This window comes from Erpetoichthys calabaricus, chromosome 18 (genome assembly GCF_900747795.2).
Source record: "Erpetoichthys calabaricus chromosome 18, fErpCal1.3, whole genome shotgun sequence".
Classification (NCBI taxonomy): Eukaryota; Metazoa; Chordata; class Cladistia; order Polypteriformes; family Polypteridae; genus Erpetoichthys; species Erpetoichthys calabaricus.
In genome coordinates this window covers 78,239,155-78,262,592 of record NC_041411.2, presented here as the reverse complement: position 1 = coordinate 78,262,592, position 23,438 = coordinate 78,239,155, and the positions used below count along the sequence as shown (strand labels likewise).

The 23,438-nt window shown below is 41.9% G+C and overlaps 1 protein-coding gene across 1 annotated transcript in view; it reads left to right on the top strand.

Annotated features, from left to right (window-relative positions):
• Positions 1-23,438, top strand: part of LOC114668700 (filamin-B) — a 245,519-nt gene that overhangs the window by 120,717 nt on the left and 101,364 nt on the right. The window contains exons 10-13 of the mRNA XM_028824598.2: positions 5,645-5,771; positions 12,734-12,870; positions 17,931-18,124; positions 19,009-19,122. Coding sequence (XP_028680431.1) covers positions 5,645-5,771; positions 12,734-12,870; positions 17,931-18,124; positions 19,009-19,122 — 572 coding nt within the window. The remainder of the gene's footprint in view (positions 1-5,644; positions 5,772-12,733; positions 12,871-17,930; positions 18,125-19,008; positions 19,123-23,438) is intronic.

Sequence of the window (23,438 nt, the reverse complement as noted above, 5' to 3'; positions counted from 1 at the left end):
TGCGGTTGTATTGGCCGCTCACGTGATGTGATTCGAAAGTGAAAGCTGTGAATATGGCGAAACGTAAACTGACTTCAAATGAGGTTTTGCAGGCGATTTTGGACAATAATTCTGATCATTATTGTAGCAGTTCTGAAGAAGATTTTAGCGACAATGATGATCAGCAACGTGCGCTGCATGATACTGTGAATGACGACGCATCGGATGATGGCGATGAGTGGGTGTATCCCCAGCATCTCAACTGGACTGCTGCCCGTTATCTGAGCCACATAAGAAAGATCCAAACCGTGACTGCTTGTTCAAGCTACGTCCTTTGATTGACCATTTATTTGAAACATTTCAGCAGGTATTTCAGCAGGTAAATACTGCTTGAATAAATGTAAAGTAAAAAAACGAAAATTGTTCAGATTTCGCCTGGCATGGGGAATATTTAGGGAGTTGGCGGTTAAAGGGTTAAAAACTAGGGGACTTCGCTCACGAACCCCCTGGCCTACTTCACGTCTCTGCTGCTCTCGTATGTGAATTTCACATTCACCAAACAACCAATCTTTTATTTTTCGCAGATAGGCCTCTTCATTGGGAAGAAACACTATTTTTCCCCGATGGCAACACGAATTAGACAATCTACAAGCCTCCAACTTAAAGTTTAATGCCAAACAAAAGTTTGATTAATACTAAAAATCATCGAACGCATGTTTCAACCAATTATTCTAATTGTCCATTTAAGAAAGACCCGTCCGTATTAAATAGTAGGTGTTGGTACATTATATTTACAAGTTTACACAAGTTATGCATTCTCAGATCATACAAGTCCTTACAAGATTAACGCATGTGCAGAGGACCAAATCTATGCATGACATTGGTTTGACAGGTTCATCGAACATTACTATAAATACGTGAGAAGTTTTTTATCAATACCAGATTGTGCTGGAATTCCTTCAGAGCAAGTGTAAACCTAAAATTACATTCAATGGAAAAATTACGTGGACCTACTTATTAAAAAACTAGGGGGCTTCACTCACGAACCCCCTGGCCTACTTCACGTCTCTGCTGCTCTCGTATGTGGATTTCACGTTCACCAAACAACCAATCTTTTATTTCTCGCGGATAGACCTCTTCATTGGGAAGAAACACTACTTTTCCCCGATGGCAACACGAATTAGACGATCTACAAGTCTCGGACTTAAAGTTTAAAGCCAAACAATATCTACATACTTCTATCACCTATGTCCATATATTTGATCTCTTTTTGCTGTTCCGTTATTTCACCGAGTAATAATTTCCGCTTGTTAGTGCTAATGCGATCTTTACTATCAGTTTTTTGAGACTTTCGAATTTTAGTACTTTGATAATGTCTAACCCGCTCTGCATGTGTATCGCGCCAACGTTTTTGAACCTCTTTACGACGTTCTATTTTGTCTTTTACTCTTTTGTCTTTTATTTCCGACCCCGCTTGGAACTGTGATAGCAGGAACGGTGTCTGACAATAGCATTCACACAAATGAGAAGTGATTGGACCATGGGCGTGGTTGTCAATGTTTGAGAGGAGGGCAGGACTTGTCAAAATCTCTTGGCAAAAAGTCTCGTCTCGCGGGACCTGAAATTATCTCTGATGGGACTTGAGATTATCTCTAAGAAAGTCTTGTCCCAGGATTTCCTTTTATCAGGGGTGTCGAAATCAAATTTTTTTCTACTTGTCCACGGACAAGTAAACTTAGGAAATCCACTTGTCCGCCAGTTAAATTCACTTGCCCATAAACAACAAACAAAAGTGAAAAAGTTTATTTTTTCTGATCTCTTTTATTGATAACAGAATTACCTTCCATTTTAAAACTGAAAAAAGTTCTTTCAGGGAGTAGTATTTTGCCACCTTGCTCTAGAACATTCTATAAAACATTCCCTTATCATTTTAACTCACTAATAAACAATGCCTTCATTATAGCTACACTAGTTCTGTTTCACATACAGTACATCCAGAAAGTATTCACAGCGCATCACTTTTTCCACATTTTGTTATGTCACAGCCTTATTCCAAAATGGATTCAATTCATTTTTTTCCTCAGAATTCTACACACAACACCCCATAATGACAACATGAAAAACGTTTACTTGAGGTTTTTGCAAATTTATTAAAAATAAAAAAACTGAGAAATCCCATGTCCATAAGTATTCACAGCCTTTGCTCAATACTTTGTCGATGCCCCTTTGGCAGCAATTCCAGCCTCAAGTCTTGTTGAATATGATGCCACAAGCTTGGCCCACCTATCCTTGGCCAGTTTGGCCCATTCCTCTTTGCAGCACCTCTCAAGCTCCATCAGGTTGGATGGGAAGTGTCGGTGCACAGCCATTTTAAGATCTCTCCAGAGATGTTCAATCAGATTCAAGTCTGGGCTCTGGCTGGGCCACTCAAGGACATTCACAGAGTTGTCCTGAAGCCACTCCTTTGATATCTTGGCTGTGTGCTTAGGGTCGTTGTCCTGCTGAAAGATGAACCGTCACCCCAGTCTGAGGTCAAGAGCGCTCTGGAGCAGGTTTTCATCCAGGATGTCTCTGTACATTGCCGCAGTCATCTTTCCCTTTATCCTGACTAGTCCCTGCCGCTGAAAAACATCCCCACAGCATGATGCTGCCACCACCATGCTTCACTGTAGGGATGGTATTGGCCTGGTGATGAGCAGTGCCTGGTTTCCTCCAAACGTGACGCCTGGCATTCACACCAAAGAGTTCAATCTTTGTCTCATCAGACCAGAGAATTTTCTTTCTCAAGGTCTGAGAGTCCTTCAGGTGCCTTTTGGCAAACTCCAGGCGGGCTGCCATGTGCCTTTTACTAAGGAGTGGCTTCCGTCTGGCCACTCTACCATACAGGCCTGATTGGTGGATTGCTGCAGAGATGGTTGTCCTTCTGGAAGGTTCTCCTCTCTCCACAGAGGACCTCTGGAGCTCTGACAGAGTGACCATCGGGTTCTTGGTCACCTCCCTGACTAAGGCCCTTCTCCCCTGATCGCTCAGTTTAGATGGCCGGCCAGCTCTAGGAAGAGTCCTGGTGGTTTCGAACTTCTTCCACTTACGGATGATGGAGGCCACTGTGCTCATTGGGACCTTCAAAGCAGCAGAAATTTTTCTGTAACCTTCCCCAGATTTGTGCCTGGAGACAATCCTGTCTCGGAGGTCTACAGACAATTCCTTTGACTTCATGCTTGGTTTTTGCTCTGACATGAACTGTCAACTGTGAGACCTTCTATAGACAGGTGTGTGCCTTTCCAAATCATGTCCAGTCAACTGAATTTACCACAGGTGGACTCCAATGAAGCTGCAGAAACATCTCAAGGATGATCAGGGGAAACAGGATGCAGCTGGGCTCAATTTGGAGCTTCATGGCAAAGGCTGTGAATACTTACGTACATGTGCTTTCTCAATTTTTTTATTTTTAATAAATTTGCAAAAACCTCAAGTAAACTTTTTTCATGTTGTCATTATGGGGTGTTGTGTGTAGAATTCTGAGGAAAAAAATGAATTTAATCCATTTTGGAATAAGGCTGTAACATAACAAAATGTGGAAAAAGTGATGCGCTGGGAATACTTTGTGGATGCACTGTATTACATTACTGTTACATAACAGAACACTGTCCTGATTCATTTTCTGCCATGTTCTTCAGCTTTTGTCTTGCAACATCTTCTCCCCCAAGAATCTTTACCATCTCAGACAGCATGGGCTGAATGCTGTTTATTTCTGCTTGAGCTGAACTGCATGGTTCCTGGACTGATGGTCCTGCAGAAGTGGATGCTGCTGACTTTTCAGTTTTTTTATGAGTGATGTGCCTGTTGCCAGATGACAGCCAGAATTCCACAGCTGGTAGTGGGTCAAACTCTTCTAAAGGTTTGCCATCAACAACAATGCGCATCTGGTTTTGAAGGTTTTCCTGAGTCAGGCGGGTTCTTAGAGAACTCTATACTAAATTCAAATTGGAGAATAATCTCTCACAAGAAGCTGTGGAAGGAGAAACTGTAAGAAACAGTGAGATCAGCACACTAACATTCTCCAGAGACTCTTCCTTCCTCTGCAGAACTGAGGTATAGACAGCAAGTGGCTGGTACTGCCGTTGTGTTGATATCTGCACTTTAAGTGTTTGCCATTCAGATGGTGCGTGTTTAACTTCCTCATCAGTCAACAAATCGCTATACTGCTGACACAAGTTCTTGATTTCATAGTTTTCATAAGTGCTCAGTTCAGACAGTGTGTGTAGCCAGATTCTGAAATCAAACGCCCTCATATCTGACTTCCTAAGAAGTAAATATTACCGATGCTGTCGGGGAAAAAATAATCGCGTCTAAGTGAAGATTTTTATAGATATTTCATAACATTTGGAAACCGTTAGAAGGTTTTCTCCTTTATTTTTAATAAACTGACAGCGCGAAACCAACTTGTTTTATATGAAAAATTCTCCAATCAAAAACGATCTATAGACAGCTCATCGAAATTGATGTTGTCACGCAATAAATTTCTTAACTCCTCAATATATCACAACCTACGTGAAATCGCAAATTTCAGGAAAGATTAACTGCCTAACAAGCTTTGTTATGTGTTGAAAACATTTGCATTGTAAGTAAAATGACCGCATTTTTATGTAGAAACAATTAATTTTATCAATAATATATAAACGTTTTATATCGATTATAATGAAAAATCATCCGATTACATTGTAATGTCGGCATGAAAATAAATGACCTCATCTCCAAGCGTGTAAATAGTAGGGTAAAATACTTATGTAAGACCGTAAGAGTGCTTCCCCTTTGGAAAATCAGCCGTCATTTTGTAAACAATATTGAAGACCAATTTGAGACATGAAGAACATGCCTAAGTAGACTGTTTCCGCATGAAGTACATACCCAAATGTTTAAAATTTGAAAGTAGTGGTAAAAATGTGCCCTGCACAGCACACATAATTCTTTTTTCTCCAGAAAATTGCACTTATCCGCGGACAACGGAAACCAGAAAAACGCGCTTGTCCGACGGTCAATTTACCCGTGTCGGGCAAGTCGGGTGTTGGATTTCCACCTTTTATAATAGAGAGATAAATTGAGTTCTACGAATATTTTTAGTTATCCACCACCTTTGTCCACACCGACTTAAAGATCTCAAGTACACAATACAGTTGTTTCTATATATTGTATGTTGTCAGCAATTAACCCAAGTGTCTCGGTTAAATAATATATGCAGGGATGAATGAACCAGCAACCTCAAACTGTCTAGTTCGACAGTAAACAACAGAAGTCACGCTACCTGCAGAGACTGAAAGGTAGCATCTTCCATGTCCCTTCCTTCAGCAATAAACTGTATTATATATTGTTCCCGTTTTTATCCATAACTCATAATATTTGGAATCTAGTAGCCACCTTGGCAGGCACAAGCCTTTGAAGCCATCACTTTAAAATTATTTAAACCATGTGCTTCCAAAGGATTATGACTGGTAATAATTAATTTCATCTGGCTCAAAGTGGTTCTCCCTTAGGATCACTCAGTCTTTCTCCACTGAGCATTTTAGATAGATAGATACTTTATTATTTTATGTTGAGATGCCAACTAATCTGTAGCTTTAGATGGTTGCCTAAATCTGATAAATGACGCACTGTTTTTCCTGTACAGAGAACCTTGAGGAGCCTGTGCGACAGAAGGACTTTCTCAACGGAGTTTACACCTTGGAGTACTACCCTCATGTTCCAGGGATGTATGTGGTAGATATCACATGGGGAGGCCATCACATTCCCAAAAGGTGAGGATAAAAACACCATCATACCCCCTAGCAATGCAAAACTTGTTTAGTATTTTATGAGAATAGAAACAGAGTCCGGATTTCTACTTCACGCGACGCGACGCATGCTGCAACGGATGCTCCTGCTACGCAAGCGTTGTAGTGTTTATACTCGCGCGCGTACTTTACGTAAATCTGGAGGAATCCACCAGGTGGTAGTGCAAGAGATCATCACGGTGAGAACAGGTTCAGCTTCACTGTGTTGTGAATTGCCTGGAATACCCATTAAATTCCGATGACACCTTCCTGCAATATCTTTGAAAAGGATGTTTAATGATTAAATCCTTCAGTCCAGGTATTTGTCCATTTCAGCTAGCATTGGGCACGAGGCAGAAACAATCCCTGGACGGGGCATCAGCTCATCGCAAGGTGAATACAAGTACTCATATACACACTGGAGTCATTTTAGTGTCACCAAATCTGCATATCTTTGGAAGGAAACCGGAGCTCACTGAGGAAACCCAGCAGGAAAACATGCAAACTGCAGGCAGGGAATACCAACGACATGACTCCCTGCAAGACAGCAGTGCTACCGCTCCGCCACAGTGTCACCCCCATGTGTGTAATTATTAACAGTACAGTAATCCCTCGCTATATCGCGCTTCGATTTTCGCGGCTTTACTCTATCGCGGATTTTATATGTAAGCATATTTAAATATATATCCTGGATTTTTTGCTGGTTCGCAGATTTCTGCAGACAATGGGTCTTTTAATTTCTGGTACATGCTTCCTCAGTTGGTTTGCCCAGCTGATTTCATACAAGAGACGCTATTGACAGATGGCTGAGAAGCTACCCAACCAGAGCACGTATTACATAATAAATAAAACTCCTCAAATATATTGTGAGCACGGGGGCTGTTCGCACCCCTAGAGGATACGGCCGCTCTCAAAAAACGCTGAAAGATTACCTTCACATTGCTCCCTTCCTTGCTGGAATTACATGTGGCTGCTTTGTCAAGCGATATGCTTCCCGCACGGTGCTTCGTTTACTTAAAAGATCAAACAGCACGTATTGATTTTTGATTGTTTGCTTTTCTCTCTCTCACGCTTGCTCTGACATTCTTTGCTCCTGACGGAAGGGGTGTGAGCAGGGGGGCTGTTTGCACCCCTAGACGATACGGACACTCATCTAAAAATGCTGAAAGATTACCTTCATGTTGCTCCCTTCTGTGCAGCTGCTTTGTCAAGCGACATGCTTCCTGCACGGTGCTTCACATACTTAAAAGCTCGAACGGCACGTATTGATTTCTGACTGTTTGTTTTTCTCTGTCTCTCTCACTCTCTCTGACATTCTCTGCTCCTGACGGAGGGGGTTTGAGCAGAGGGGCTGTTCGCACACTGGCCTAGAGGATACGGACGCTCCTCTAAAAAATGCTGAAAGACTACCTTTACGATTGCTCACTTCCTTGCAGCTGCTTTGTCCGGCGGTGCTTCGCATACTTAAAAGCCAAACAGCCTTATTGATTTTTGATTGTTTGATTTTTTCTCTCTCTCTGACATTCTGTGCTCCTGACGCGCACTCCTTTGAAGAGGAAGATATGTTTGCATTCTTTTAATTGTGAGACGGAACTGTCATCTCTGTCTTGTTATGGAGCACAGTTTAAACTTTTGAAAAAGAGACAAATGTTTGTTTGCAGTGTTTGAATAACGTTCCTGTCTCTCTACAACCTCCTGTGTTTCTGTGCAAATCTGTGACCCAAGCGTGACAATATAAAAATAACCATATAAACGTATGGTTTCTACTTCGCGGATTTTCATCTTTCGCGGGGGGTTCTGGAACGCAACCCCCACGATAGAGGAGGGATTACTGTATTCACTATTTAAACGAAATTACCGATTTATCTGTAACATGTAACATACACACTTTAATGCATTTCATCATGAAAGTGATATCAAGTATAAATCTAAGGATTCTAAATGTGCAGAGAGTTTGAATATCATACATTTAATGTGCTCAATGTGGCGATCTATAGCTGGCGATCCGCTGCTGTCAGGACCGGAACGAAGCCCTACAAAAAAAAGACTGCGCACAAGACGGTATGTGAGACTTTTAAAATGTATTGTGTCATTACGATCGGGAATATGCGACGCTTGAATATAAAAGCACCACGAATACATCTGTATGTCGGCATTTTGCTTCACCACATCGAACCATTCATCAAACATCGAAGCACGCACACCGATCTCGTAGGATACACAAAGCGGCTTTCTGTCACATGTAGATAGTAAACAGAGACTCTGACATCACATTCCAACTTTTAGCACACTGTGCCCCCCGACTTTTTGCTGGTGCTTCAACTCGCACACGTCGTGTTAATTTCTGAGGACCTGATTAGAGGACGCATCAAATGAACGCTGAGAACGTGTGGCAGCCATGATGCGGGCGCGTATGTGTTCTGAGCGTAAAGTATAAATGAGCCCTTAGAATCCTTTTAAGGGACAAGGGAGCAAACTGTCTCCAGGTCAATGTGAAGAAACTCTGCCAATGGCGTTTAAGGACATTCAGCTCCTGATCTTGCGTTGCGGTCCTCAGATCCTGCTGCCCATCTGTGTTTTACTGTGATAGATATGTTTTAATATTATAGTTGGATTGTAAATATAACTGTATTATACATGCAGGGATCTTAGCCTGTCTGTCTGTCTTCATTCAAATACTTAAAATGTATTCTCCTACCATTTTCAGGTTTGAACATTTACATAGTGGGTCTTTCTTTCTTTCTTTCTTTCTTTCTTTCTTTCTTTCTTTCTTTCTTTCTTTCTTTCTTTCTTTCTTTCTTTCTTTCTTTCTTTCTTTCTTTCTTTCACGTAAAATAACTCCTTTCACTAAAATCACTGCAAGTGCTTTTGCTTTTTTCATTACAATGCAGGCATTCATATAGAGATCAGTAATGTGTGTGTCAGAGGTCATTCTTCCATGTCACTCTTGATTTGATATCTTCATTAAACTGAGCAACTGTTACAAACATATTTCTCTATAAGGTTCTCCTTGAATGGTACTCTGGACCAAAAATGTGAAATTCTTTATGGGGTTAAGCAAATTTTCTCCATGTTACGTTACTGCACTGATTGAAATTGAAAGTAAGTCTTCAGAACTGGCGATGGTCAGCTTGCCATTAAATAAAAACAAAGCAACTATTAACACTTAGCTCTATGTGCATTCGCATGAGAAATTATTATAAGCCGTTCAAAGCAATCGGAGCAGATCTTGTACCACATAACATTTGTAAAACTTAATTCAACATGTGTCTGTATGGCTGCTTTACTGCCCTGTACTTTCGTGTCTTTTTCCATCCAGTAGTATTGTGAGCTCAGCTGCATTCTACACCCACCATCTTCATTAAGTGCTTGTTATTAATTTAGCTATGGCATGTACTCCTCTTTACTGAACACATTACGTTTACATAATAAATGTTGATTCGAGACTGTCAAACAAATTATTTGCAATGTGATTTTCAAGGGGCTCTGAATTTTTCTCTACAACGGTAAGGCTGGCATCCATGGGATTTATTGCAAAGCTGTAGCGAGCGGTAGGTAAATTTCCTTTTTACTTATGCATACAGCATTCAAAGAATCACACAGGTAGCAAGCATGGAAGCAACTCTTTTATGCTGGCTATGTTGGAAAATGTTTATCTACCATGAAGGGTAACCAGGCAGGGAACGAGCCGTTGTAATAAGCAGGATGGGTGATGAAATAAGTACGAACCAATCACAGTATGGTTAGAGTGTCATTTTTGGAAAATTGCTCTTATATCAATCCACACCAAAACGTTGAAACTACATTATCTTAAGTATACGGCTCTGGAGAGCGTTCTTAAAAGTCTTCGTTTTCAGGGGTCAAAAATGATGAGGTAGGGTGAATGAAAAGCGAAAACTTGGACAAGCGTATCAGTTTTTTAGTCTGGACGGGGCACAAGTGTGTGAGCAATAGCCAACAGGACAAGCTATTTTGTAGATCATAAAGAGAAAATAAACAACTTTATAGTAGGCAGCCATATCATCAGGGAAGATGGAAGTCGGTTTGCAAGTAGCCTTGGTAATTCTGTAGTCAAAAACAGTAATAGAGCTGAATCATGAGTGAAAAAGAAACAAGTCCTAAAGACAACATTAGAACACTCCACACGAGAACAGGCCATTCAGCCCCACAAAACTCGCCAGTCCTCTCCTCTTATTTCTTCCAAAAAAACATCAAGTCGAGTTTTGAAAGTCCCTAAAGTCTTACTGTCTACCACACTACTCGGTTGCTAATTCCATTTGTGTAAAGAAAAACTTTGTAATGTTTGTGTGAAATTTACCCTTAATAAGTTTCCAACTGTGTCCCAGTGTTCTTGATGAACTCATTTTAAAGTCACCATCTCGATCCACTGGACTAATTCATCATTTTAAACACTTCAGTCATGTCACCTCTTAATCTCCTTTTGTTTAAACTGTAAAGGCTCCGCTCTTTTAATCTTTCCTCATAATTCAACCCCTGTAGCCCTGAATCAGCCTCGTTGCTCTTCTCTGGACCTGTGCTGCTATGTCCTTTTTGTTGCCTGGAGACCCAAACTGCACCCAGGACTCCTGACGAGGCCTCACCAGTGTGTTATGAAGCTTGAGCAGAACCTTCTGGGACTTGTACTCCACACATCAAGGCGCTATATAGCCTGACGTTCTGTTAGCCTTCTTAATGACTTCTGTACACTGTCGGGAAGTCGATAGCTTAGAGTCCACTACAACGCCTAAATCCTTCTCATAAGGTGGACTTTCGATTTCATCTCATTTTAAAGTCACCGTCTCGATCCACTGGACTAATTCCCTTCATCATTGTACTCACTTCACTCCTGTCTCCTCTTCATCTCTGTAATGGCTCAGCTCTTTTAATCTTTTCCGCTGCCGCCCTGCACTCAGCCCGAGTTGCTCTTCTCTGGACCTTCTCTAGTGCTGTTATGTTCTTTTTGTAGCCTGGAGACCCAAACTGCACACAGGACTCCAGATGAGGCCTCACCAGTGTGTTATAAAGCTTGAGCAGAACCTCCTGGGACTTGTACTCCACACATCAAGGCGCTATATAACCTAACAACCTGACAAGGCAAAGTTTGGAATGGAAAATTAAGAATAAGAATAAAACATTGCAGAAATGCATGATCTCCAACACAGAAACACTCAGCATTGTTTATATTGAAATTGAAGCAGTTCCTATCTTTGGATCATTCAAGTGAATGAATGCTTTGACCTTCTTAGTATTCAGAGTGACATCTGCAAATATCTACCATGAAAGAACTCTGTACTGAGCAGGTGCAGCAGCAGTGCAAATCTAACCAGAATGCATAGAATAGTGTGCCGGCATTTAATGTTCTTGCTTAGACTAGCACTTATGCAAATGAAGAGATAGATAGATAGATAGATAGATAGATAGATAGATAGATAGATAGATAGATAGATAGATAGATAGATAGATAGATAGATAGATAGATAGATACTTTATTAATCCCAAGGGGAAATTCACATACTCCAGCAGCAGCATACTGATAAAAAACAATATTAAATTAAAGATTGATAACAATGCAGGCATAACAGACAATAGCCTTGTATTATGTTAATGTTTACCCCCAAAGGGTGGAATTGAAGAGTCTCATAGTTTGGGGGAGGAACAATCTCCTCAGTCTGTCAGTGGAGCAGGACGGTGACAGCAGTCTGTCGCTGAAGCTGCTCCTCTGTCTGGAGATGATCCTGTTCAGTGGATGCAGTGGATTCTCCATGATTGACAGGAGTCTGCTTAGCGCCCGTCGCTCTGCTACGGATGTCAAACTGTCCAGCTCCGTGCCTACAATAGAGCCTGCCTTCCTCACCAGTTTGTCCAGGTGTGAGGTGTCCCTCTTCTTAATGCTGCCTCCCCAGCACACAACCGTGTAGAAGAGTGCGCTCGCCACAACTGTCTGATAGAAGATCTGCAGCATCTTATTGCAGATGTTGAAGGACGCCAGCCTTCTAAGGAAGTATAGTCGGCTCTGTCCTCTCTTGCACAGAGCATCAGTATTAGTAGTCCAGTCTAATTTATCATCCAGCTGCACTCCCAGGTATTTATAGGTCTGCACCCTCTGCACACAGTCACCTCTGATGATCACGGGGTCCATGAGGGGTCTGGTCCTCCTAAAATCCACCACCAGCTCCTTGGTTTTGCTGGTGTTCAGGTGTAGGTGGTTTGAGTCGCACCATTTAACAAAGTCCTTGATTAGGTCCCTATACTCCTCCTCCTGCCCACTCCTGATGCAGCCCACGATAGCAGTGTCGTCAGTGAACTTTTGCACGTGGCAGGACTCCGAGTTGTATTGGAAGTCCGATGTATTTTGGCTGAACAGGACCGGAGAAAGTACAGTCCCCTGCGGTGCTCCTGTGCTGCTGACCACAATGTCAGACCTGCAGTTCCCGAGACGCACATACTGAGGTCTGTCTGTAAGATAGTCCACGATCCATGCCACCAGGTATGAATCTACTCCCATCTCTGTCAGCTTGTCCCTAAGGAGCAGAGGTTGGATGGTGTTGAAGGCGCTAGAGAAGTCCAGAAACATAATTCTTACAGCACCACTGCCTCTGTCCAAGTGGGAGAGGGATCGGTGTAGCATGTAGACGATGGCATCCTCCGCTTCCACCTTCTCCTGGTATGCGAATTGCAGAACCTTTTAAAAGGTAAAGTTAGGTTTACTATTGCTATTTCTAGTATTTGGACACTAACAGGCTACACTACCTAAATGAACTTCTTGTTCTACTCTGCATTCAAATTTTGAAAGTACTTGAATTTTCGTAGGCACTGTCCAAAGCAGTTTACAAATAATAAATGCATGAAAACAGGCAGCAAAAATCAGTTGAAAAGTTATTCACCACTTTATGCAACTGTTATACAGGTTTTAAAAATCTTTTTTGTTGTTGTTTTTTTAATTACAGTCCATTTCAAGTTGATATCAGCCCAGAAGCAGGTCCTCAGAAAATCCGTGCCTGGGGTCCAGGCCTGGAGGGAGGCACTGTTGGAAAATCAGCGGACTTCATTGTCGAATCTGTAGGCCCAGATGCAGGCACATTAGGTAGGTTCAGACTTCTATGTCTTTGGAAATTGCTTTTTGGAAACCCACTCCTGGTTTGATATGCACTTTTCAGTTTCTCAGATTTGAGCAGCATCTGATCTTTCTCCTTTTATCTTGTCTGATTGATCTCACTCCAAAACCAAGGTGAGGCTCAAAATACAGGAAAAGGTTACTACAAGATCCACTGTTGAAAAGGCTTAGTTCACGGGGAGGTTTGTTCTAAATCCCTCTACCCAGTTTCCTGTAGTTTGTGTATTGTAAACACAAAGCAGCATCTTGATTGGTAGTTAAATTGATTTAATTTTTTAAAGCACCATTAATGATTACATTTTACAGTGGATGTCTTGTGAATAACATTTTATTTAGTACTTTGGCGGCACGGTGGTGCAGTGGGTAGCGTTGCTGCCTTGCAGTAAGGTGAGTTCGCTTCCCGGGTCCTCCCTGCGTGGAGTTTGCATGTTCTCCCCGTGTCTGCGTCGGTTTCCTCCCACAGTCCAAAGACATGCAGGTTAGGTGCATTGGCGATCCTAAATTGTCCCTAGTGTGTGCTTGGTGTGTGTGTGTGCTGTGTGGTGGGCTGGCGCCCTGCCCGGGTTTGTTTCCTGCCTTGCACCCTGTGTTGGCTGGGATTGGCTCCAGCAGACCCCCGTGACCCTGTAGTTAGGATATAGCAGGTTGGATAATGACTGACTGACTGATTTTGGCCTATTCTGTGTATATTATGGTAGGGCATGTATGGTATTTACAATTAGACAGCAATTTCAACAGTAGTTGTTCATTTTGGTGTGCAGTTAATAATAATAATAATAATAATACATTTTATTTATTTTGTGCCTTTCCCATGCTCAAGGCACTTCACAGAGTTTAAGAAAGAACAGCAGGGTATACAGTACATAGCATTGTACAAACTAGATAAATAAATAAAGAAGATTAAGTAAATTCAGAGAAAAGGCCTAACAGACAACATTGATGGTCTCGCACACACACATACAGGTTACATGAGCATCTTGACAGAGAAGTAAACTGAGAGAAGGGTAATAAAGTCAAGTAGAGCTAAAAGCCAAACTGAACAGATGAGTTTTGAGTTGTTCATGGAGTCAGCTGATCTCATTCATTTCGGTAGGTCATTCCAGAGTCTGGGCACTATACAGCTGAAGGCCCTGTCACCCAGTGTGGGGCACAACAAGATTGCCAGAATCGGAGGACCTTAGTGGGCGGACAGGCACATAGTGATGGAGAAGGTCACTGATGTAGTTTAGTGCGAGGTTATTTAAGGCTTTGTAGGTTATTAGTAGAATTTTATATTCAATCCTTTAAGATACAGGGAGCCAGTGAAGGCGAAGCAGGATGGGTGTGATGTGCTCGCTGCTGCTGGTCCATGTCAGGACTCTTGCAGCTGAGTTTTGAATAAGCTGGAGCTGTGATAGAAGAATAGAAGGGGCACCTGCCAGTAGGGAATTACAATAATCGATGCGGGATGTGATAAAAGCATGGACAAGTTTCTCAGCATTAGAGAAGGAGAGGAAGGAGCGAACACGGGATATGTTACGGAGGTGAAAGTAAGAAAGTTTCTTAATGTGGTTTATGTGGGCGGAATAAGAAAGAGAGGAATCAAAAATGACACCCAAGATGCTTTGCAGTAGAGGCAGGTCTGATGAGATCACTGCCCAGATGGACTGGGAAGGAGCTCATTTTATTGGTCCCAATTTGCAGGAGTTCTGCTCCATCCAGGTATTAATAGGTTCCAGGTTGCAACTTTAATGCTGTGTAGCCAAGTTCTTATTGACTACTGAATCTGTATCTCCTATGGCTCTTTGTTATCAAAAGGCCTTGCTTTTAATGGTAGTTCTTCTAAACCTCCTTTTACCTTGGGTATGATGGCACACCATTTAGCTCAAATGCACATTATAGAGTTCATATTTTTTCAGACATGGCCGCCAATTCTTTGAACCTCTTATTTTGTCAGATTGAATCATTGTTAACTGTCAGTGACAGAGCCCACATAACAGCTGATACTGTCACATTGTTCACTTTTACCCCAAGTAGTATTTTTGAATGCCAAAGACGTATCTGGTTTTACAGAATGTTTTTCTTTACTTGCAGCAGGTTATGCTGGTTTCTAACATATCTAATATGTTCTCTTCACACACAACACACATTTATATGTTTAGCAGGGGTGTTTCAGGGAGGCTCATCCATGATAACAACAGACTTGTGGTCATAAGGCATTGATAAGGACATTGTTTAAATCACTGCCACTATTTTGAGCTCTGCCTTCATGTGGCATTGGATTGGTTTAGAAATGTCCTACTCAGTGAACCATTTTAATTTTCCACACACATTTGAGCTAAATTCATTCACTGTTGTCTCTGTGTCATATTTACCTCTGGCCCTCTGTGACTAGGGTTATGATGCATAGGGTCAGTTAAGTATGAAGACTGGTGACAGTACTGTTCTGACTTTACAACTGAATGGAAACATAAAAAATTGAAGTAAAACTAAACGATATTTGAAATTAAAAACTGGGAACTGGAAAATAAACCTCAAAATATTGAATCTCAAGTTTGGTCCTGTCAAGTAGGTTCGATTTGTTTGCTCATTTTGGTTGAATAATACTGCACACTTGTAAGACTATCTATCTAGTAAGCTGGCCTGATTTTGTAAGTGCGACTCCAGTTCATCTCAATGGCCACTAGAGGGTGTCCTAACTTCCACTTACTCTGCTGCTTTGTGTCTCGTTCTCATAAAAACCAATACGGTGGAACCTCAGTTTGCGAGCGTAATTCGTTCCGGAAACGTGCGCGCAGTCCAAAGCACTCGTATTTCAAAGTGAATTTCCCCATAAGAAATAATGGAAACTCAGATGATTCGTTCCACAACCCAAAACTATTCATATAAAAAGGATTAACACAAAATATAAAGTAAAAATACATAAAACAAATTAACCTGCACTTTACCTTTAAAAAGAATCATGGCTGGTGTGAGTGAGATTCTAAACTCTTGTGGGATTGCACCCAACGGGACGACACACGGAAGAGCGTCCCAAAGCAATCGCCGTCTCCCAGAATCCCAGAAGCGAATCCGAAGAGATCGCAGACATGCTATAAGCACCTGTCGTCGATGGGTGATAACAAGGAATATTATAAATGCGCAGGGCACAGTACTACTTGGCCACGATCCTGCCTGACTGCTGTGTCTCTATATAGGAGAGCCGCAGATCTCGCTACAATAAATAACTGCGCTGTTGCTGTTTCACGCTGAATAAAGCTGGTGCTGCTAAAGTACTGAGACTCAGCTTCGTGTTTTGGGGTGCAAGAGGGGGACTTGCACGTCACAGCGCACACACACAATGCTGTAGTAAAACAGTATACGCGCGTACGGATGTTGACTATATGAGTGAGGCACGCCGACTCAGACAGAGAATATAGGAGACGATTTCCCACAATCCCGCAGCGAGAGAGAGAGAGAAGAACCATCAGCTCAGTTGTGATCACATGACGATCAGCAGACAAAGCGTATACGTACTACTCATATTGCAAGACCTCGCTCATTTATCAAGTCAGAATTTAATAAAAATTTTAGCTTGTCTTGCAAAACACTCAGAAACCAAGTTACTCGCAAACCGAGGTTCCACTGTACTCAAAAACAGCACCAGGTTTAGGTGTAAACCAGTAAGCCCCGATTCTCTAAAGAATCGCAAATCTAAGAATGGCAGTTACTTTCTGTTCCTTCCAATCTATGTAGGGATGTAAGAGCATGGAGGGTGGGAGCGTCCTGGGAACGTTTTCATTTAATTAAAGAAATATATTTGTAGTAAAGCTGTTTCCGTTTGGAGCCATGACTCGTTGTAAATACATACTCGTATATAGATAGACGCCGCATTCACTTTGTGGAATTACAATTGCACTTACTTTTAATATGGAGCGTTCGTTTATTGTTTCTATCCATCTGGACTCGTTTATGTTTGTTCTGTGGCTGTGTCGTTAGCTACATGTTGTGTACCGTTAGGAATTATAATTGCACTTATTGTTAATACTGAATCACTGTAATGTGATTCAAATATGCTGTAGTATATTATAGTCTGGACCTTTGGGGATTCCATAGTAATACGGAATTATGGGTATTGGGCAGCTGTGTAACGTGTACTCTGGAAAACGATCTTAGTAAAGGACCTGTTAAAGATTATTACTTATAGCCTGTCTCGTCTTCCTCTCGGGCAGCGGTTGTATTGTGACCTAACGGTATAGAATGCGTTGTCAGCTAACTGGCGGAATTGTTCAGCGGCTGTCTGTCGTTCTTCCAATTGTTGAGTTTTTTCGTTTTGGAGCCGTGACTCCTTTCCTTCTGTTGTTTGAGAAGCGCGTTGTAGGCGCCTTCGTCCATTGTTTTTATCAATACGCGTCCGTGAGCCGGGAGCCTGCAAACGGGATGCTTCTGGGTTTGACTCTGGGGTGGTGAGTCGCAATGTGCTTGATGCGTCCGTGAGCTTGCAAACGGTATTTTCTAATGGCCAAATATAACCACAACAATTGTTCAGCCTCACCTATGAAATGTAATCTCCCGGGTTCTGGTTTGGAGCGTACAGCAGTTTGAACAATCCCAAGCAGTACATTATTTATTACTTCACTCCGCAGCAGTGCCACTCACAATATGGCGGTGTGCGTGCGCTTCGATGCTGGGTTTGATTTTCTAACGGCCAAATATAACCACAACAATTGTTCAGCCTCACCTATGAAATGTAATCTCCCGGGTTCTGGTTTGGAGCGTACAGCAGTTTGAACAATCCCAAGCAGTACATTATGCATTACTTCACTCCGCAGCAGTGCCACTCACAATATGGCGGTGCGCGTGCGCTTCGATGCTGGGTTTGACTCTGGGGCGCTGAGTCGCAGTGCGCGTGCGCCTCGATGCGTCCGTGAGCCATGAGCCTGCGTCCATAACCTTCGGTTAATAATATGGATATTATAGATTTTGCAGCATCTTCATCTAGAGTTGCTGATAAATTGAGCATTTTGTATATCTACTTATTTTTTATTTTATTTATTTATTTTTTTAAACAGGGCTCGCTATTGAAGGTCCATCTCAAGCAACCATTGAATGTGAAGACCAAAATGATGGCTCATGTAATGTGAGGTATTGGCCCACAGAAGCTGGAGAGTATGCAGTGCATGTCACATGCGATGATGAGGATATAGAGGACAGCCCCTTCATGGTCCAAATCCAGCCAGCCAGCAACAAGTACAACCCAGAAAAGGCAAGCCTTTGGTGTCCAGGGGGAGAATGCCAACGTGCAGCCCTCACATTCATGTTGCATTTAAAAGCTACAATATTGGCAGGTATAAGGCACACACCATTGACTGAAATGTTTACTGACTGCTGACCAGTGAGCATCTTCTGTAAGCATTCCCATACACATCCATCATCTAGGGGATGTTAACTACAAAAACCCCAGAACCATCTGTTCGTTTCTCCAGCCCTTTGTACATTGTAGGTGGCACTGCCACCCAGGTGTCAGACATCAGCATTACCATCAATCGTGAATCAGAGGCCTGCCCTCCCAGCCGTAATCACTCTTGTGTCTTTTCTAGTTTTGCTCTTATTTTCTCTGATTTGTGTCATTCCTGTGGTACTCCCTCCTAGTGGGTGTCACTGGCACAAAGCCCTTACATAATGGAAAAAACCCTGAGCTCTGATTAAAACAACGCAATGCAAAGTTTGGGGGAAGGGTGATTTGAGTAGCCTAGGACACCCCACCGAGCATTCATGTAGTTAGATGAATCACTGCACATTGATAAAGATGAATAAAGCAGAACTGACCTTGTGAGGCTATGGTCCGAAGTGCACACGGAAGGCACAAGATGCTTAATTTCTTTTAACATGTCGTCAGGAGATCTCCTGTTGTTACCTAAGCAGTGTGGTGGTGGCAGCAGCAGCAGCAGCAGTCTGGCCACAATGCTTTATTATTGGGTGGGACTGAAGGGAAAAAGCATATTGGCAACTCTCACATCCACAACTATCAAGAGTATGCCGAGGATTAAGCAAAAAAACAAGAGGGATTTCTAAAAATGTATTGGGATTACGATTTTTTTGAGGAAAATAGTCCGTATTTATTTCTGTGTGCTGTGTTGTTTACTTTAGGTTAGAGCGTATGGGCCTGGCCTTGAGAAACTTGGGTGCATTGTTCATACTCCAGCAAAGTTCACAGTGGATGCCAAGAATGCTGGGAAAGCTCCATTGAAGATTTATGCACAGGTATCACAGTTGGATTTGGGATAAGTATACCGAAAGTTTAATTGTGTATCCACCAAAGCAGAGTCCTATTTTTTTGTTTTGTTTTGTTTGTGTCTGCATTGCTTACAGGTTCTAAAGCCAGTTCCAAGTTGTCTTTGAGCGTTTTTGTCCTAACTGGTTTACTCTCATTGTTTAAACTGTCTGGTGTGATTTGAGCGCACTACTATAGCGAAGAAGTGCAGGCCTCCAAAAAAATTGATGAAACAAGACCTGCAGTAGGCAACCCAACCCCCAACTTCACAGGCTGGCATTGGCCTGCCAGGCCTGAAAGGGACCCTGGATTTCAAAGTTGCAAGCTCTTCTTTAACAACAACAATAACATTTCTATCGCACATTTTCATACAGAGGATGTAGCTCAAAGTGCTGTGCAAGATGTCAAAGAAATAGTTACAAGCAAAGAAAAAACTAATTAGATAAGAATAATAATGAACAAAAACAAATGCACACTTACATAAGGTAAATATAGAATTAAGAGAAATATGATTTTTAAATGTAGAATTGTTTTTTTAAGTCTGTAAAAGTCCAGTGATAAGGTCAGGTGGCCATGATGGACCGAAAAAAAAAAAACTACGGTTAAGCTGGAGAAAAAAAATAAAATTTGTCAGGGGATCCAAGGAAAAATAAAAAAGCAGCCCAGACCCTAGTCGGCATTCAAAATACCATATACACTCACGTATAAGTTGGGTCTAGAAACCCAAAAAATCGATCATAAAATCAGAACCCAACTTCTACGCCCGTTCAAAAATGCGACTCTTGCATTTTTTTTTCTTATTCTTGCCTCCTCCGATCTCGCATCAGTTTCTCAGAAACATCAAATTTTGTTGCAGCAGCGCAGTTACCAATTTCTTTCGTTACTTCAATGACTTTTAATTTAAAACCAGCTTCATATTTTCTTCTCATCGAACGCTCCATTGTAGATAAGGGATGCTCTTACGATAAAGGTGTATGAGGGTGTGAGATACAAAACGCACAAATCAGTGCAGACATCAGTTCGGTATAGTTTAGGTATTACCGTGTGGTCACGTAGGCACAATGCATAGAGATTAAAAGGCCTTGTGGTCCGTGGTGACTCTCTCAGGTGGGCGTTAGCATATCGTAATCTGTTGGACCAATAGCGGGAGTTTTCCTCAATCGACTTATACGACCAACATTATAAAATACCAGAAGTTACACGGCAAAATCAAGTCCTGACTTATCCACAGGAGAACTTATCCGCGAGTATATAGGTACCATAAATGTTCTTAAGTATTTACAGTAATCCCTCCTCCATCGCGGGGGTTGCGTTCCAGAGCCACCCGCGAAATAAGAAAATCCGCGAAGTAGAAACCATATGTTTATATGGTTATTTTTATATTGTCATGCTTGGGTCACAGATTTGCGCAGAAACACAGGAGGTTGTAGAGAGACAGGAACGTTATTCAAACACTGCAAACAAACATTTGTCTCTTTTTCAAAAGTTTAAACTGTGCTCCATGACAAGACAGAGATGACAGTTCTGTCCCACAATTAAAAGAATGCAAACATATCTTCCTCTTCAAAGGAGTGCGCGTCAGGAGCAGATCATGTCAGAGAGACAGAGAAAAGCAAACAAATCAATAGGGCTGTTTGGCTCTTAAGTATGCGAAGCACCGCGGCACAAAGCTGTTGAAGGCGGCAGCTCACACCCCCTCCGTCAGGAGCAGAGAGAGAGAGAGTTTGTTTTTCAGTCAAAAATCAATACGTGCCCTTCGAGCTTTTAAGTATGCGAAGCACCGTGCAGCATGTCGCTTCAGGAAGCAGCTGCACAAAAGATAGCAACGTGAAGATAATCTTTCAGCATTTTTAGACGAGCGTCCGTATCGTCTAGGTGTGCGAACAGCCCCCCTGCTCAATCCCCCTACGTCAGGATCAGAGAAAGTCTGCGCAAGAGAGACAGAGAAAAGTAAGCTGGGTAGCTTCTCAGCCATCTGCCAATAGCGTCCCTTGTATGAAATCAACTGAGCAAACCAATTGAGGAAGCATGTACCAGAAATTAAAAGACCCATTGTCCACAGAAATCCGCGAACCAGCAAAAAATCCGTGATATATATTTAAATATGCTTACATATAAAATCTGCGATGGAGTGAAGCCGCGAAAGGCGAAGCGCGATATAGCGAGGGATTACTGTATTTATTTACTAAGGGAGATTATTTATTGGAGTCAGAAATCTCAAAATTCTATAAATATGTAAAAGAAAAATGAATTATTATTTAATGGAGTGAAAATCATGAAATGAGAATAAAATATTTACTCTCTTACTGATTGGAGTATTCCCATTAAACTGAGGTCCACTATGCTCAATAAGTATTTATAAGACGATCCATTTGTTTTAACTGACATTCTTATAGATAAAAAAACTTTTTCACAATAATCACTCATTTAAATAACAGGAAAAATCACCTGAAAACTAGGTAGATCATTTTTTTTAATAGTTTGTTCCTGTGTAAGAAAGTTTACTCGATCAAAAATAAAAACCATGACTTTCTTGATATTAAAAACCACAACTTTCTTGATATTTTAGTTTATAATTTAAAAATGGAATAAAAATCTGAAAAGGGCGGGACGGTGGTGCAGTGGTAGCGCTGCTGCCTCGCAGTTAGGAGACCCAGGTTCGCTTCCCGGGTCCTCCCTGCATGGAGTTTGCATGTTCTCCCCGTGTCTGTGTGGGTTTCCTCCCACAGTCCAAAGACATGCAGGTTAGGTGGATTGGTGATTCTAAATTGTCCCTAGTGTGTGAGTGTGTTTGTGTGTGTCCTGCGGTGGGTTGGCACCCTGCCCGGGATTGGTTCCTGCCTTGTGCCCTGTGTTGACTGGGATTGGCTCCAGCAGACCCCCGTGACCCTGTGTTCGGATTCAGCGGGTTGGAAAATGGATGGATGGATCTCGAAGTATCTTTATAAATGCACAAAATTATTAAGAAGCAATAAAAAACCAGAAACTGGCAAATAGGGCAAAAATGATTTGCCTTAAAAACGGATCTGGAGCAAACAAGTCCCAATACTAATCCAAAGATGAAAACCCAAGGGCAAAGCAAAAAACATCCAATAAAACAGAAAACTCAATCCATAAAAATACCTTGTGGACACTAGGGGTCGCTGTTGCCCCGTTGAACCCACCAGACGGACGTCCAAGACACACAATTAAAACAGCAGGAATAATTTCTTTAATAATATTCTTCAGTTATAGTGCACAAAGCACCGCACATTCCACAATTCTTCCAATAATACAATAATAATCAATAATCACAATAACACAAATCCTCCACTCAAGCAACTCCGTTCCTCTACCACCCAACTCCAGCTCGGCTTGCTGGTATTCCCAGAGTCCTTTTATAGTCCATGACCCGGAAGTATTCCTTCTCTGGGTCAAACGCCATATCCTCTTTCTTCAAGTATCCCACTGCGGCTTCCGTCCTCGTGACTCCGAAGTACTTCTGGGTTGTTGTACCAATAATAGTCCCCAGGTTCTTGGTGAGCTCCTCCTGGCAGCACCCACGACATCCAACAGGGCTGACGAAACGGACTCCATGTCCCATGATGCCCTGAGGGAATCTGGGGAACCATTTCCATCCAGGGAAGCTGCCATCTAGCGTCCTGGGGGATGCAGTGCCCTGAAAAGGCTACTTTTCCTCCTTTTCTCTGTTGAGGGACGTCCCGGCCAGACTGAAACGCCGACCGTCCATCACAACTTGTGCTTTGTGAATGTTAACGAACCACTGAAAGGTCCACTGTCAACTTGAGAATATAAAAGCTGAGGGCAGTTCTTCAGCAATGACATTTGTAAGGCAAAATCTCTTGGGAGTTCCACCCACAAACTATAAGGAACACAGGAGAATGGTACAAAATAATAAAAAAAATTAAATAGTAAATAAACAATACAAAAATACTTACTTACAATAAACAATAATAAAATGAGCAAAAAAGATACAAAAAAGGAAAATAAAAACGGAAGCCGTGGAACATGCCTTGGCTATAATATAACATAAAGCTGCCTGATGGGTGCACCAGTAGTTTATTGTTAAAGGGACAGGCAGAGACTTGGTGTCCAGCCTGCAAAGTTCCTTGTGTTAAGCAGGACACCTAGTTTAGTGGACTTGTGTAGTTTAGAGAGTCTGAACGTCTGTTTTAAATAATTACCTTTGACTACTGGTACTATTCACATGAGTCAAGTCTGCTGGGAGCCAGGTGTTGGAAATAATTAGTCAGGATTTATTTTATTACTGCCTTTTAGGAAAAACACTATAATAAGAAGCATTCCT